Source organism: Colletotrichum gloeosporioides, assembly GCF_011800055.1.
Source record: "Colletotrichum gloeosporioides strain Lc1 chromosome Unknown consensus_24, whole genome shotgun sequence".
NCBI classification, from domain to species: Eukaryota; Fungi; Ascomycota; class Sordariomycetes; order Glomerellales; family Glomerellaceae; genus Colletotrichum; species Colletotrichum gloeosporioides.
This window is the reverse complement of record NW_025544669.1, coordinates 220,724-233,166: the sequence shown is the minus strand read 5'-3', so window position 1 is coordinate 233,166 and position 12,443 is coordinate 220,724. Positions and strand designations below refer to the sequence as shown.

At 55.0% G+C, this 12,443-nt stretch overlaps 3 protein-coding genes across 3 annotated transcripts; 2 read left to right on the top strand and 1 right to left on the bottom strand.

Annotated features, from left to right (window-relative positions):
• Positions 1 to 15: 15 nt before the first annotated feature.
• GCG54_00012645 (uncharacterized protein) lies at positions 16 to 1,426 on the top strand (the record flags this gene model as incomplete). The annotated part of the gene is made up of 2 exons (XM_045412520.1): positions 16 to 232; positions 282 to 1,426. 2 exons carry the CDS (start codon positions 16 to 18, stop codon positions 1,424 to 1,426), a joined length of 1,362 nt encoding a protein of 453 aa, XP_045267225.1.
• Positions 1,427 to 3,335: 1,909 nt separating this feature from the next.
• GCG54_00012644 (RNA exonuclease 3) lies at positions 3,336 to 4,840 on the top strand (the record flags this gene model as incomplete). The annotated part of the gene is made up of 3 exons (XM_045412519.1): positions 3,336 to 3,564; positions 3,612 to 3,853; positions 3,899 to 4,840. The coding sequence occupies 3 exons, from the start codon at positions 3,336 to 3,338 to the stop codon at positions 4,838 to 4,840; spliced, it is 1,413 nt and encodes a 470-aa protein (XP_045267224.1).
• An 816-nt stretch (positions 4,841 to 5,656) lies between these two features.
• Positions 5,657 to 8,225, bottom strand: GCG54_00012643 (SCF E3 ubiquitin ligase complex F-box protein grrA; the record flags this gene model as incomplete). Its single annotated transcript, XM_045412518.1, has 4 exons — positions 5,657 to 6,447; positions 6,496 to 6,607; positions 6,656 to 7,372; positions 7,482 to 8,225. The coding sequence occupies 4 exons, from the start codon at positions 8,223 to 8,225 to the stop codon at positions 5,657 to 5,659; spliced, it is 2,364 nt and encodes a 787-aa protein (XP_045267223.1).
• Between the last annotated feature and the right edge of the window lie 4,218 nt (positions 8,226 to 12,443).

Genomic DNA, 12,443 nt, shown 5'->3' with positions numbered 1-12,443 from the left:
GGTCACCGACTCAATATGTATCGTCGCAGCAACAAATGGCAGCGGCCCCAGCGGCCTAACTTGGGACTGGATGCCGCAGCACCTCCCTTTGGGCCCCCTATAGAGTCGATCGCCATCGCCGACTTGGCGAAGTCGGCATCCAAGTACTCGTCTTCTGCTACAGTAACTGACTGTGAGGTCCTTGCATCATACAATTGGTTGGACAGAGCGCAGCCGACAATGAAGGTCCCAGGTGTGTATTCGTCCCGGCACCTTGCTTGCTGCTCGTGTTAATTGAAAAGGCGCACCACCGAGATGGACGCCGCTTGGCGCACCTCGTCAATTGTATGAAGACAGCGGCGTCTACTACCGCGACAAAAACGCCGCGAGATATGCTTCGCACCCAATGGAGCCCGCCGTCAGAGCCATCTTGACGATGCAGCCGGAAGCACCCTCCAAGGAAGTCGACATCGTCGCTTGTGGGAGCACGCTGGGCAATCTTCTTCGATTTGTGAGACGCGATGAGCGGCCCTTCCGTATGTTGGTAGAAGTCGTCGGCAACACGGTACACCTGATCCGCAGAGAAAATTCGCCCACGGCAACGATCCCAGACGTTCGAGGCTACGGCCACACATTTCCAGAGGCCTACACCACATGGGATGCAGATGTCCGCGGCTCAGCTTCTCACCAGCGGATTCTCAGATACGACTTTGGCGGGCTCGGCTGCATCGTCCGGCACGAGGGTGACGGCTATCTGAAGGACCGACTGGGTTCAACGGTGCAACCCAAGCGTGAGCGTGGAGCTGCGGATCCCGTCGAAGACCTCGTCGCTAGCCTGGCGGACAATAACATGACTTCGAAGACACCCACGACTTCTTCTCCATTGCAAATGCTGTCGGGGGGCTTGAAGGTCCCGCAATCAGCAGTCTTCGATCTCAAGACACGATCTAGCATTCGTCGAGGCCGCGACTTCCTCGGCGAAGAGCTTCCTCGCATGTGGGTGGCGCAGATACCAAACTTCGTCTTGGCATATCATAACCGAGGTGTGTTCAACGACATTGAAGTCATCGACGTATCTTCCAAGCTCAAAGCTTGGGAGAGGGAGCAGAACAACGAACTCTCTCAGCTAGCAGCACTTCTGCACCGCATCGTCGATGTTGCCCAGGCGAATCACAGGCTGGAGATTGCTCACCGTGTGCCAGGGAAGCTGGAAGTGTTAAAGCAGACTCCCGGTTTGCCCGCTTTATGTTCGGGAGGCGTGCTGTTCAAGTGGATTCGCTGGTTGGGTACCGCTGGCACCGTCATGTGTAGTAGCGTCAGTAGCGACGGTGAGTATGACTCTGACGTGGGAGGAGGCGACCTTGGTTGGAGCGATAGCGACAAAGATGATCGGGATTTCACTGCTTGCTCGCAGGAATGTTCGTATTGCGGCCGATGTACTTACTGAGACCGGCCAAGTTCATCACGTCGTCGAGGGGTAGCGAAAGTTGGTGGGAGTTCGAGAACATGGCTTCGTATTCTTTTCCTTACTAGCTTCATCAGTGAACTACACAAACTATACAAACTTTCGAACCGGGGGCAACTTCATCATCGTCTCTCAAGATCAAGTGAACCGTTGACGCGTGTCGTGATTGAGCGTCGCGCCCATAAACATTGCAGTGTGATGGACCAATGCCCCACAGAATTGAGGGTGAAGCGGCGTCACGTGCCAGGGTTTTGGTGGAAGAGATCCGTGCACCAGAGCTCGGTGAGCTGCCTTCGGTGAGGGTGGTCTTCACCGAGATCATCACGAAGAACATTTTCTCGTTGCTGTAAGAGAAAGGCACGTCTTCTAATCAATAAAAGCTTTATCATGCCAAAAAATTCACTTTTATAAAGTACTCCGTACAAAATATGAGGTTGTTCTCATCAACTACCATTGCTGAAGACTCACCATATTAACATCAACCCTTACCGGCGGCGATAATGGCCAGCATCCAACGAAGCTACCTACCCCAGGTGCCCCAACCATTTATGTAACAAACCTTCCATATACTTGAACTAAGTCCCGCACAAGAGCACGTGAGGTCTCGAACTGATGTGACGTCGGCCGTGCGCCGGGCTTCCGGAGAGGTTCCCGGAGACTGACTTCAACTCTATGGAGTGTCTAGATGGGTCTGTGGATATTTAAAGTATTCGAGACAGATCTTGAGGGCTATGAGAGCTGGTTTATGAGGACTTTGGCCGTTCAGCGGCCATTGCCTGAGTGCTGTGAATTTATTTCTTCTTATTTTTCAAGATTCAATTTGCAGCCGCACGAAGGGATAAACGGAAACGTGCGTGATAATAACAAAAACCAGACACATCAAGTGGTGGTCCAATTATCCTAGAAGGATGAACATCTCTCTTACTTCGCATCAATTAACCTCCAAGAACACCATGTCATACCCGGCTTGACGAGAACTCATGTAGTCACGATGTCACTGGTGGTAGCCATCGAGCGAAGAGTCAGACTACCAGACTGCGCTTCGTGCCCGCCCCGGCTTGTGCATAGTCCACACTTAAGTTCATCGTAGAAACTGACATTACTCGATATGAATTAGAATCAGTTGATATGGATGCTCAGCTAGGCTTTTGAGTTCACGAGGCTTGCGTGGGCCTCTCAATAAACAGAACTGGCCAAGGTCTAAGCGGCTTCCTGTCCGAGGACCGCTGCAGCCGTGCTAGGTAGTATTTACACTTAAGTGCCTCCACATGCATCGACAACAGAATTTCTCAAATATGCCTTACCAAGTTATTCTGAATGCACCTGTTGCGTGGCTGAGTTGGCCGGATCGGAGGCCGGGGCAGTGAGGCCCATCGCGACTTCCGCCGTCAAAAAAACATCAACCGAGGTGGGTCCTTCTGTTCTTCCTTTTCCTGGATGCGCCTCGCCGGATTGCGCCTTCCCACGACGCTGCCAAGGACCTTGCATGAGAATAATTGGGAAACAGGAAGGGAAGACGACAGGCAGGCACACCTTCCTCACTCAATTGAGGCGACTGTCGACGGAAAAGGTAAGAGCAAACGGTCGAGACGCGACAGCCCATTTGAGACAAACGCAGGCGCACGCAGGAACCCACCTGCCATCGTCCACCGCCACACCTACCTCACCTCACCTCACCTCCCTCACTTCATCTTCGCGACTTCCTTGGGGCAAACCTTCGCTGCCTACCACCACGGCAACTTGCATCTTTCCGCCTGCATCTTGAAAAACAACACTCTTTTCGCAATTCACAAACTCCGACTTCATATTCAAAGATCTCACACCTTCACTACATATCTTCTGCCTACCTTGCGCGCACTCACTCAGCCGCAGGTCACTGCCAGACCTCACAATGTCCTTCTTCGTACCTCAGGTGTCGACGCGAGTCACTGCCCAGGCTCCTGCCCGGAATCCCTACGGCCCTCCCTCGGCAGCCATCGAACCAACCCCAGAGTACGTCCAGCAGCTGCGGTCTATGACGCACCACAAAGACCTTCTTGTCAAAAGTGGTTTCATCATCGCTCAGCTGTCTCTGTCGGACGTGGAGGGCAAGAAGCGCTGCCGACGATGTAATGCACGTTGTGAGTCACCTTTTCGCGTGTCAAGGTTCAAAGCTAACATTCGATAGGTAACAAGAGGGGAAACAAGTACAAGGGGGACGCCCAAGATGGAAAGAAGGGGAATAGAAATCCTCGTCAGAACCATGCAGCGTCCAGGCCCAAGCCCAGGGCCATTCCCATTGTTGACTTGGACGACATCCAAGGAGACGCCAAGAAGGACGGGGACGACAGGGACGACGGCAAGGACGACAAGGACAAGAAGAAACCCATTCTGAAATGCCAATATCATACTGGCCGCGTCTTCAACATGGTAAGCGCCCGTTTCCGCCTGCTACTCCCTAAACTGACCGCATAGCACTGGAATTGCTGTCGAACCTTCGCCTCCACCCCCGGCTGCACCTTTGCCCCGGAGCATCTCACGAGGGCATACACCCAAAAAGAGCTCTTCGACCGTCACCAATACCATAGGACACCTCCGTCCACCCTCGTCGACCTCAACCCGGATCCACTCATCACCCTCTCTTTGACAGACGCTTACACGCCCTCCGGCCCTCGCCAGTCGCGCCGTGCTGTAGCCATAGACTGCGAGATGGGCGTCGCATTTGATGGAGAATCCGAGCTCATTCGGCTGACCCTTGTCGACTACTTCACCTCCGAGATTCTACTGGACAGCCTTGTAGTGCCTGCGGTTGGCATGTCGCACTTCAACACCCGCTACTCTGGCGTTTCCCGCCAGGCCATGGACGAGGCCCGGCGGAAGGGCAAGTGTATCACTGGAGGCGTGGCCGCGGCGCGGCAAGAGGTATGGCGTTGGGTCGATCCTGAGACGATCGTCGTCGGACACGGCGTGAACAACGATCTCACCTCGCTGCGCTGGATTCATCCCCTCGTCGTCGACTCGATGCTGCTCGCTACGGCAGCCAAGGCCGAGAAGGAGAAGCGAAAGGAGGAGGAGGAAGAGGAGAGAAAAAAGGCCCTGGCTCTCGAGGAAGCTAAGAACATCCAAGAAGCTGAGGTGCCTGACGAAGACTTGATCTCTTTTGACTCAGAGAATGAGAACTCGAAAGGCAAGCAGAAGGGGAGGGAGGACAAGGCGAAGAAGCAAAAGGGCAGCGGTCTTTCGCTCAAGAACCTCACCCAGGACCTTCTGGGTCGGCAAATCCAGGTTGGCAAGATGGGCCACGACAGCCTAGAGGATGCCCTGGCGGCCCGAGACCTGGTGCACTGGTTCGTGACGCAGAAGTGCGAGGAACTGAAGGCCCGGAATCAGAACCCAGCCATAATGGGCTTTTGGTAGGCGACGCGTTGGGAGCGCCGATTTCAACATCTGTTACTATAGACATTTACTTCACACGGCTGAGGGTCAGCGAGAGGATAGCGCATTCAGATGGAGAATACGTCTCCAATGGGTATGGTCGTATGTAGTCAGTCAATCACTGACAAGGGGGCAGCATTGAGTAGTGTATATGATAGAATACCCCTAAATAAAAGGCCTACAAGGACACTTGCGGTCTGAACCACCCTACTACATTCTCTATGATCATAACCTCGGGCTGTCATACCATGATGTCGCCGAAAATCGTCTCTGGGCCAAAGTAACGTATTCATTGTTATTCGTCAATGTTTGATTTCGCCCCCCATCGCCATACTTCTGCTCCTCGTCACTCCCTTGTGATACCAAACTTGGAAGGCTGGAAGCGCTAGAAAACAAAACCAAGGCCAATGTCTAACCCCCTACCACCGCCTCCGTGTGTGACTGACACCACCGAGGGCAAAAAAACCGCATGATGAAAATTTGTGTAAGAGAACCGAAAGAACCAAGGGGGGTTAGCCCTGAAGGAAGACACCAGTCAACGCCTCGGGGAGAGATGTAGCCCCAAACCTCTCTCCTCCAAGAAATGCCAAAAAAGTGCTACAAGGACCGAAATAAAAGCCCAACCAAGGGTCAAAAGGCTGTTCGACACGTCCCTTGTGCCAGTCTAGTAGTGTGTTCCGTGTTTTCCGCGCGCTCCTGGGTATAATTGCCGTTGCGTATCTCATGCTGTACATGTCAAAACCTCTGCCCTGCGAACTCGAGCTGGCATCGTCCAGGTCCATATTCGTCAATGTCGCTTTAAGAATGCTGCACCGCGCTCGGTGTGGTTGGTTCCGCCAAGTCTGGGTCTGCAGGTCCAAGCATTGACGCTTCCATGGAAATGACACTCGCCGGACGGCTGCGATGCGATGCGGGGCTCAACATCGACGCCTCCATTGACGCAGTGCTGGCACCGAGCGGCGCCGGCCGTCTGTTGGTGTACGCGGGGAAACCCAGGTTCGTTCCCTGGGGCGAGACGGCAGTGGCGGTTGATAAGCTGGGTCCTGCCGTCGCTGTTGGAGACGTCGGCGAGTAGTGACTAGATACGACCAACGGTGGTGGATGATTCGCAGGACCCGCTGTTGTCGGCGAACGAGCCGACTGGGGGAAGCTAGGACTGGTAGGGCTGAACAACAACGGGGCCTGGCCAAGTGGTTGAGCAAACATTGGCACTGCTCCAGTTGGGGGCACATGGGTTGGCGGGGGCGGCGGAGCCTGGCCGTTCTGTTCTGCGTCACCGTTGACGAGGTTCTGCGCGAGCAGTGGCTGTCCATCGACAGCCATTTCGCTGCCGTCGAGACCCTCGAACTCGTCGTCTTCCGCGGCCTCGCCATCATCCCCTTCTGCGTCACCGTTTACTGTTCCTGCATTTGCAGCAGTGGAAGCATGGGCGCCGATGTTACGGCGGACCAAGAAGCCGCCGGAGAATCGCGGGCCAGGAGAATCGCGCAAGCCCTCGTACTCTGCCGAGGTGTTAAGGTATTCACGCAACTTTTGCACGCCGTTGCCGGAGAACACGCAGAAGACGCCGCGCTGGTGGTCGGTGAATTCTAATACAGTCAGCAAATATCCAGTCTGTCGGCATCAGCGGAACGTACCAGGTGGTGGAGGTCTGCAAAACTCTGCAAACTCTTCCCTGAGGAAGGCAGTAACTCCTGTCAAACTGAGATGCGTGAGGCGCGGGCAGTAGTTGAGCAGCTTGATAATGCTCTATTGTTTGTTAGTCAAGTACAATCTTTGGAACTAAGGGTTGCTAACTTTTAATGTGAGGTTTGTGCAGTAACTCAGATGGACGCGCTCTAAGCTGCTAGCATAGTACTCATCAATGTTGCCGTTGGCATCCCTACGTGCCCGAGGACGGTGGTTTGCGCGAGCGAGGGCGAACACAGACTCGTCAGTGATGTTGCTGCATTTGACGAGACCGATTCTCTTGAGCTTGGGCAGCTGGGCCAAACGCATCACCGAGTCATCTGTCAACAGTGTACAGCATCCCAGATCAATGTACCGTATACGATTGCATGCCAGGACGAGACGCTTGACGGCTTCGTCCGTGATGTGGCCGCAGTGACCCAGGTGCAAGTAGTGCAGGTTTTTGCCGAGCTTCGCAATGGCGTTAACGGCGACGTCGGTGATATTGCGGCACTTGGCGAGTACCAGGTTGCGCAACCGGGGGGCGGCCTCGATAATCTTCTGCACAGATTGGTCGGTAAGTCTTGAGCATGAGGTCAAGTCCAAAATGCGAAGGTGGTCATAAGTCTTGTTCTGTGGCAGGGATAGGAATGCACTGTCGTCGATGAGCTCGCAGCCGGCGAGGCGGAGTTCGCGGAGGGACTGCCCGTTTGCGATGAGGGCGGTAATGGGGTCGTTTCCAATCTGTGAGCACTGGTGGAGGTCGATCTCGAGAATGTTCTTGCAATGTTCCGCAAAGGCCATAATCGCAACGTCCTGTAGCTGGGCGCATTCGTTGAGTTTCAGCTGGAGCGAGAGTCGTGTCAGCAAAAGTCCCAAAATGCGAGGCGGTACCGTGGTGTACCAGACGAGAGCCGGGTCAGGCTTCGGTGAGTCAACGTGGAAGTAAACGTACCCTCTTGATGAACTTGCAACTTTCGGCGAGCACGATCATGCTGTCATTCGTGATCTGGGTGCAACCGGAGATATTTAGTCCCTGCAACCTACGGCAGTTCTCTGCAATAGCTCTGATGGAGACGTCGGAAATGTTTCTGTCCCCGGAAATATCGAGAGCGAGCAACGACGCGCTGCCTTGCACCAGCTGAGTCAAGCCGTTGTCGGTCAACTGTCTGCAGTTGGTGAGCGTAAGTCGCTCGACGCGTTTGCAGACAGACAAAGGGATGACGCTTCCATCGTTGATTCTATCTGCGAGCGGGCTCGCGGCCAAGTTGAGGCGCTTGATAAAATCGCGATAGGCGAAGAAGGGCGTAGTCATTCCAAGCGTGCTGCAGATAGACATATGGTTCTTCCAATTTGTGCAGGCCGGGCGATGCCACAGTAAATCGACGGAGTTCTTTGCCCATCGCTTGCACGTCAGCATGCAGTGGAAGAGATCGCTGGGACCGTTAAGCTTGGCGAAGATGGAGATGAGGATCTCGCTGGGCAACCGGTTGACGGCGGGCTGACACGGATCGTCGTTAACCTGCATGTCTTCGATGTTGGGCACGCCGAGTGACGATTGCGAGTCGTTTCCGGCGATGAAGAAATCCGACTCCTCGTTGTCGGCAGGGGCGGGGGAGTTTGTGGACGAGGAGGAGCGGGAGTCCGGTGTGACTGACTGGACAGCCATGATTTCTATTGAGGGGGCTGCGGGCCTCATCGTGGGAGAAATGGGCGGCAAGACGTCGACGGCGGGTAAGGACGAGCGAGCAAAGGGTCGGTCGGCCGATCGAGGGAGTCGCGGGGTTTTCGGGCTTTGGGCAGGTCGGGGAGTCGAGCCCCCGATGAGATAATGGTCGTCGACGAGCGCGCGGATGATGGGGCCGGAATGAGTGGTGTTTGTCGTCGATTTGTCGCGGAATCGTAGGATTTGTCACCAAAAAGGTCGTTTGAAAAGTAAAGGCGGACCAGTCCCACGAGGACGATGGTGGACGCTGACGCTGACGCCTGACCCACGGAAAATGGTAATGGAGAGGCTCCGGACGGTGAGGGACGGACGGGGGATGAGGAGCAGCAGGAGGAGGAGTAGTCTGCTGGGCCGCGTTGGTTGGGTTAGGTACCTTGACCTCTTGGTGCGGATGACGAGCAGCAAGACGGGGGTTGGAGGTACCTGTGCTTGCTTGGTGCTGCAGCGCTGTGCCGGGCTGAGGGCAACCAGGGCAAATGTATGGTTTTTTGTTGTGTGTGACGGATGTAGCGCCAATTGTGACGAGACGTAGGAGGAGACGAGGCGAGGCGGGTTGGGGTCGACGTACGTCAGGGAGAGACACGGGTGGGTTCAGAGAGGAGACGAAAAGGTAGGTAATCTGGTCTCTGTGTTGCCCAACGTGGATGTGGAGGCTGTGGACGGGCTCTGAACTCAATGTCGGAGGCGTCTTTGTGTGGGTGGCAGAGGCGGACGACAGAGTCAGGGACAAGAGCAGAGACAAGGTCGATGGAGGGAGAGGCCGGAGAAGAAGATGTCGTTGAGGTGGTAGACGACGATAGAAGCAACGGCGGCGGCAACGCTGGGCGACGAAGCAGCATCAAAAGCCAATAACGGGCGGCAGCAGTGATCCCTCCAGCAGATGGATGGCAGTCGAGGCTCTCCAGGGCGAAGGACGACTGTGACACGACGGAGGACGACGGAGGACGGGGCGAGAGAGGCTAAGGCAGTTAGGTTGGGGGCCTGCAATGCCTGGTGCCGGTGCGGTGGAGAGAGCGAGGGCAGGAGGAGACACCCCGACACACCCCTGGGCTTGCGCTGGAACTCGACGGGGGCTTGACTCAAAGGCAGGCGGCGTCTGGAGGGAGACTCGGGCTGTCGCGCGTTCGCGGAGAGTTGGAGACTTGGGGTCGTCGTTGCTTGTTGACTGCTTGGCTCTTTGACAAGAAGCTGTTTGTTTCCCGCAGTCAGTCTTTGAGATGGCAAGTCGAAGGGGAGACGACGCCAGCAACAGCAACAGCAACAGCAACAGCAGCAGCAGCAGCAACAGCCAAAGGCGGAGTTGGGAATCGATCAGGTACCTTTTGGGCAGCGTGAGGAGGCAGCACCTGTGACTCGACGTAGGGCGTGCCGTAAATAGGTGGGTAGGTAGCCAGTGACTGAATGACTGGTCGGTACAGTACTTCGGCGCAGGTATCGAGGAAGGTAATAGGTAATAAAGGGTCGTCGCGTGACCAACCTCCCGCTGCCGGTGCTTTTTGCTCTTCGCGGCTTCGCGATGTTGATCTTCAGACTGCAGACGGGAGTCCGAGCAAACAAGCTCGACGGAAGAGCAGCAGTCGCGACGATGTAAAGCAGACGAGGGCAGGCGCAATGCTGGAAATGCAACGATAATGGGGGTCTTTTTGCTGTTTGGATTGTGATGGATGTCGAGGTACCGTCGGTTCGCTGTCGTGGGAGTCTTCGAGGGTGGTACAAGTACCGACGAGGGATGAGGGAGGTACTTGACTGCGTAGTGCTGGGAGTCGAGAATGACGAAGTACATGCCGGGGAGGAAGATGGAGAAAGTATCGTCGCATAGATTTTCGAGGGGCGAGTACTTGTGCTCGCTGCTTCCCGGTTGAAAGACGGCGCTTAAGCAAGTACCCTCCTCCAGGCACTCGCTCTACACCAATGACAGGGAGAAGCAGGCACCCTCTTACCACCACTACCACCACCACCAGTGCAAATGTGCAGGTACCTCCCCTCGCCTGACATGAAAAGGTACATGCCTCAAAGGCAGACAGCAGCCAGGCAGGGACGGTGTTAGAGGCCATAGACGAGACGAGGCTCCTTCAGTCGAAATCCAAGGGAACAGCCAGAGCAACGTCCCGACTGGACCAGACACAAGAGCCGAAACCAGGCGAGCGAGAGACGAGACGATTCCCCCGGCAGAGAGCGTGGGGCAGTTTTCAGCCTTGTTGAGATGTTCATGCACTGCGCTGGAGGTGATGGTCCTCTTCCATTCCCTCTACTGCGGCAGGCTTTCCTGAGGTACCTTACCGACCGGGTAGGTTGTCATCGTAGAACCTGAGGCTGTTCAGTGGGGTCCTTTGCCTACCTACCTACCTAGAGCCGCCGGCAACCGAAACTTGAGCCTCCTTCCAGCACCATTCATGTACTTTTACCCACTGTGCCGCCAAAAAGATACTTCACACAACTACATGGAGTTGACAGAGAGACAATGTCCCTTTCTCAATCTGCACCTCGACATTCCAGCCCAACTCCACCGCCAGAACGAGGCGTTGCTGTACCTGACGCTACCTCTCATCCGGGAAAGGCGACCACCTCTCTAGAATGTTTCGCGGGTCCCTTTCATCAAAGTTACGGGCTGTCCAATATTAGACGTCAGCATTCCGCTTTGCAAGGCATGTGAATTGTGAATTCTAATCGAGATGAGATGCCAAGTTCGAGGGCGAGGCGGCTGAGGGCCAGCGATGACGATGCTGAACATCTATCCCTCCTGCCTGCCACCTCACAAATGGCCTCATAAAAAGAAAGCAGAGAACATTTCCCGGCCCGTGTCTTACCAGCACACAACAGGGTCTACCCAGAGACAACACATTGTCCTCCCACGGAATACGGGCCAGCCCAACCTTGTTTGGATCGAGGGACCGTCTAATCATTTCCATCAGCAAAGGGAATGAGAAGAAAAAAGACAAAAGGCATGCTTCGCCCCTCGGAGACGAAGGGTGCGTTTGATACCCGCTCTCCGTCCTCCGACTTGAAGGTGCTTGCTTGCCAAACGCTTGGACGCTTCTCCGTCAACTGCTTCAGGCCACTCACACACAAACTCGCCTTCATTTGCCCAAAGGCACAGACTCTTGGCGTCTTCCCATTGACAAGTCCGGTGACAATCTCATGATGTCCTTCCTGCCTTACGAGACCGTCGAGACGGGATGTCAGGGCCTCGGATGCTGACTACTATGCGGACCGCCCCAGGACGGGTTAGACAGGGCCAGCAGTTCTGTTTCGTTGTCCCCTTTTCCAAAACCGCATTTCGGGCAGTTCCCTTAGTTTCCTCTCGTATCATCGTTCCAGGGTTGACCAATTTGCGGCCGATGGTGGCTCGCCCTACACCTGATACCGATTCCCATCTATTCATCCTGGATCATCCATGCTCGACTACTCTTCACATCCAATGACACTTTCAGGCGATTCTACAACGCTGGGCGAACTTGTCAAACGCCATTTCGAACCGTGATTTATGATTCGACGGACGGCATATCCCGCCATGCCAGCTCGATGTCGGAGGTCGGAGGTCGGAGCTTATGAACAGCGGTTCGCGTCTTCGGTATGTCGACGAGTCGCAGCCTCTCATCCTCGGCGGTGACCCTTGCTCGAATGTTAAAGCAGACATCGTGTTTTTCCCAAACCCTCCCAGCTTGACGGGCAGGCTGCCACTTCGCCTTACGTAGGTGGATGGTCAGTGAGCCTCCTCCCGGGCTTCCGAGGTTCAACAACACGAGATTACAGTACAGACCAGCCGATTGAGTTGGGCAAAAAGAGAAAAAAGCAAAGCAAAGTCTATGTTTAAGAATAGCACACAGCCAGGCGCGGGGGCTGGACGCCATCACGCGTGGGCGCTTAGACGGTCACGAATAGCAGTAGTCCTGTCCAGTCGGCATCCTCTGTGGTAACTTTATCTCACCGACCTAAGCATCACAGACATGCCTGCTCCTCTGTGCTCTCCTCGCCACAAACCGGTTTAAGCAGCTGTCTTCCAGCATCGATGTCAACTATCGAGGCCGCTTCCCTTACTCGGCATGCATCACACTAAAAATCGCATGATGAACAACTGTTCCAGCCCTCAAATGCACCAAACGCAGCAAGACCGTTAGAGGGGCGCAGATGTCAAGGCCGCAGCATCAGCATTGCTGTCGGCATCGCATCCTTGGATCCAACGTTAAGCAG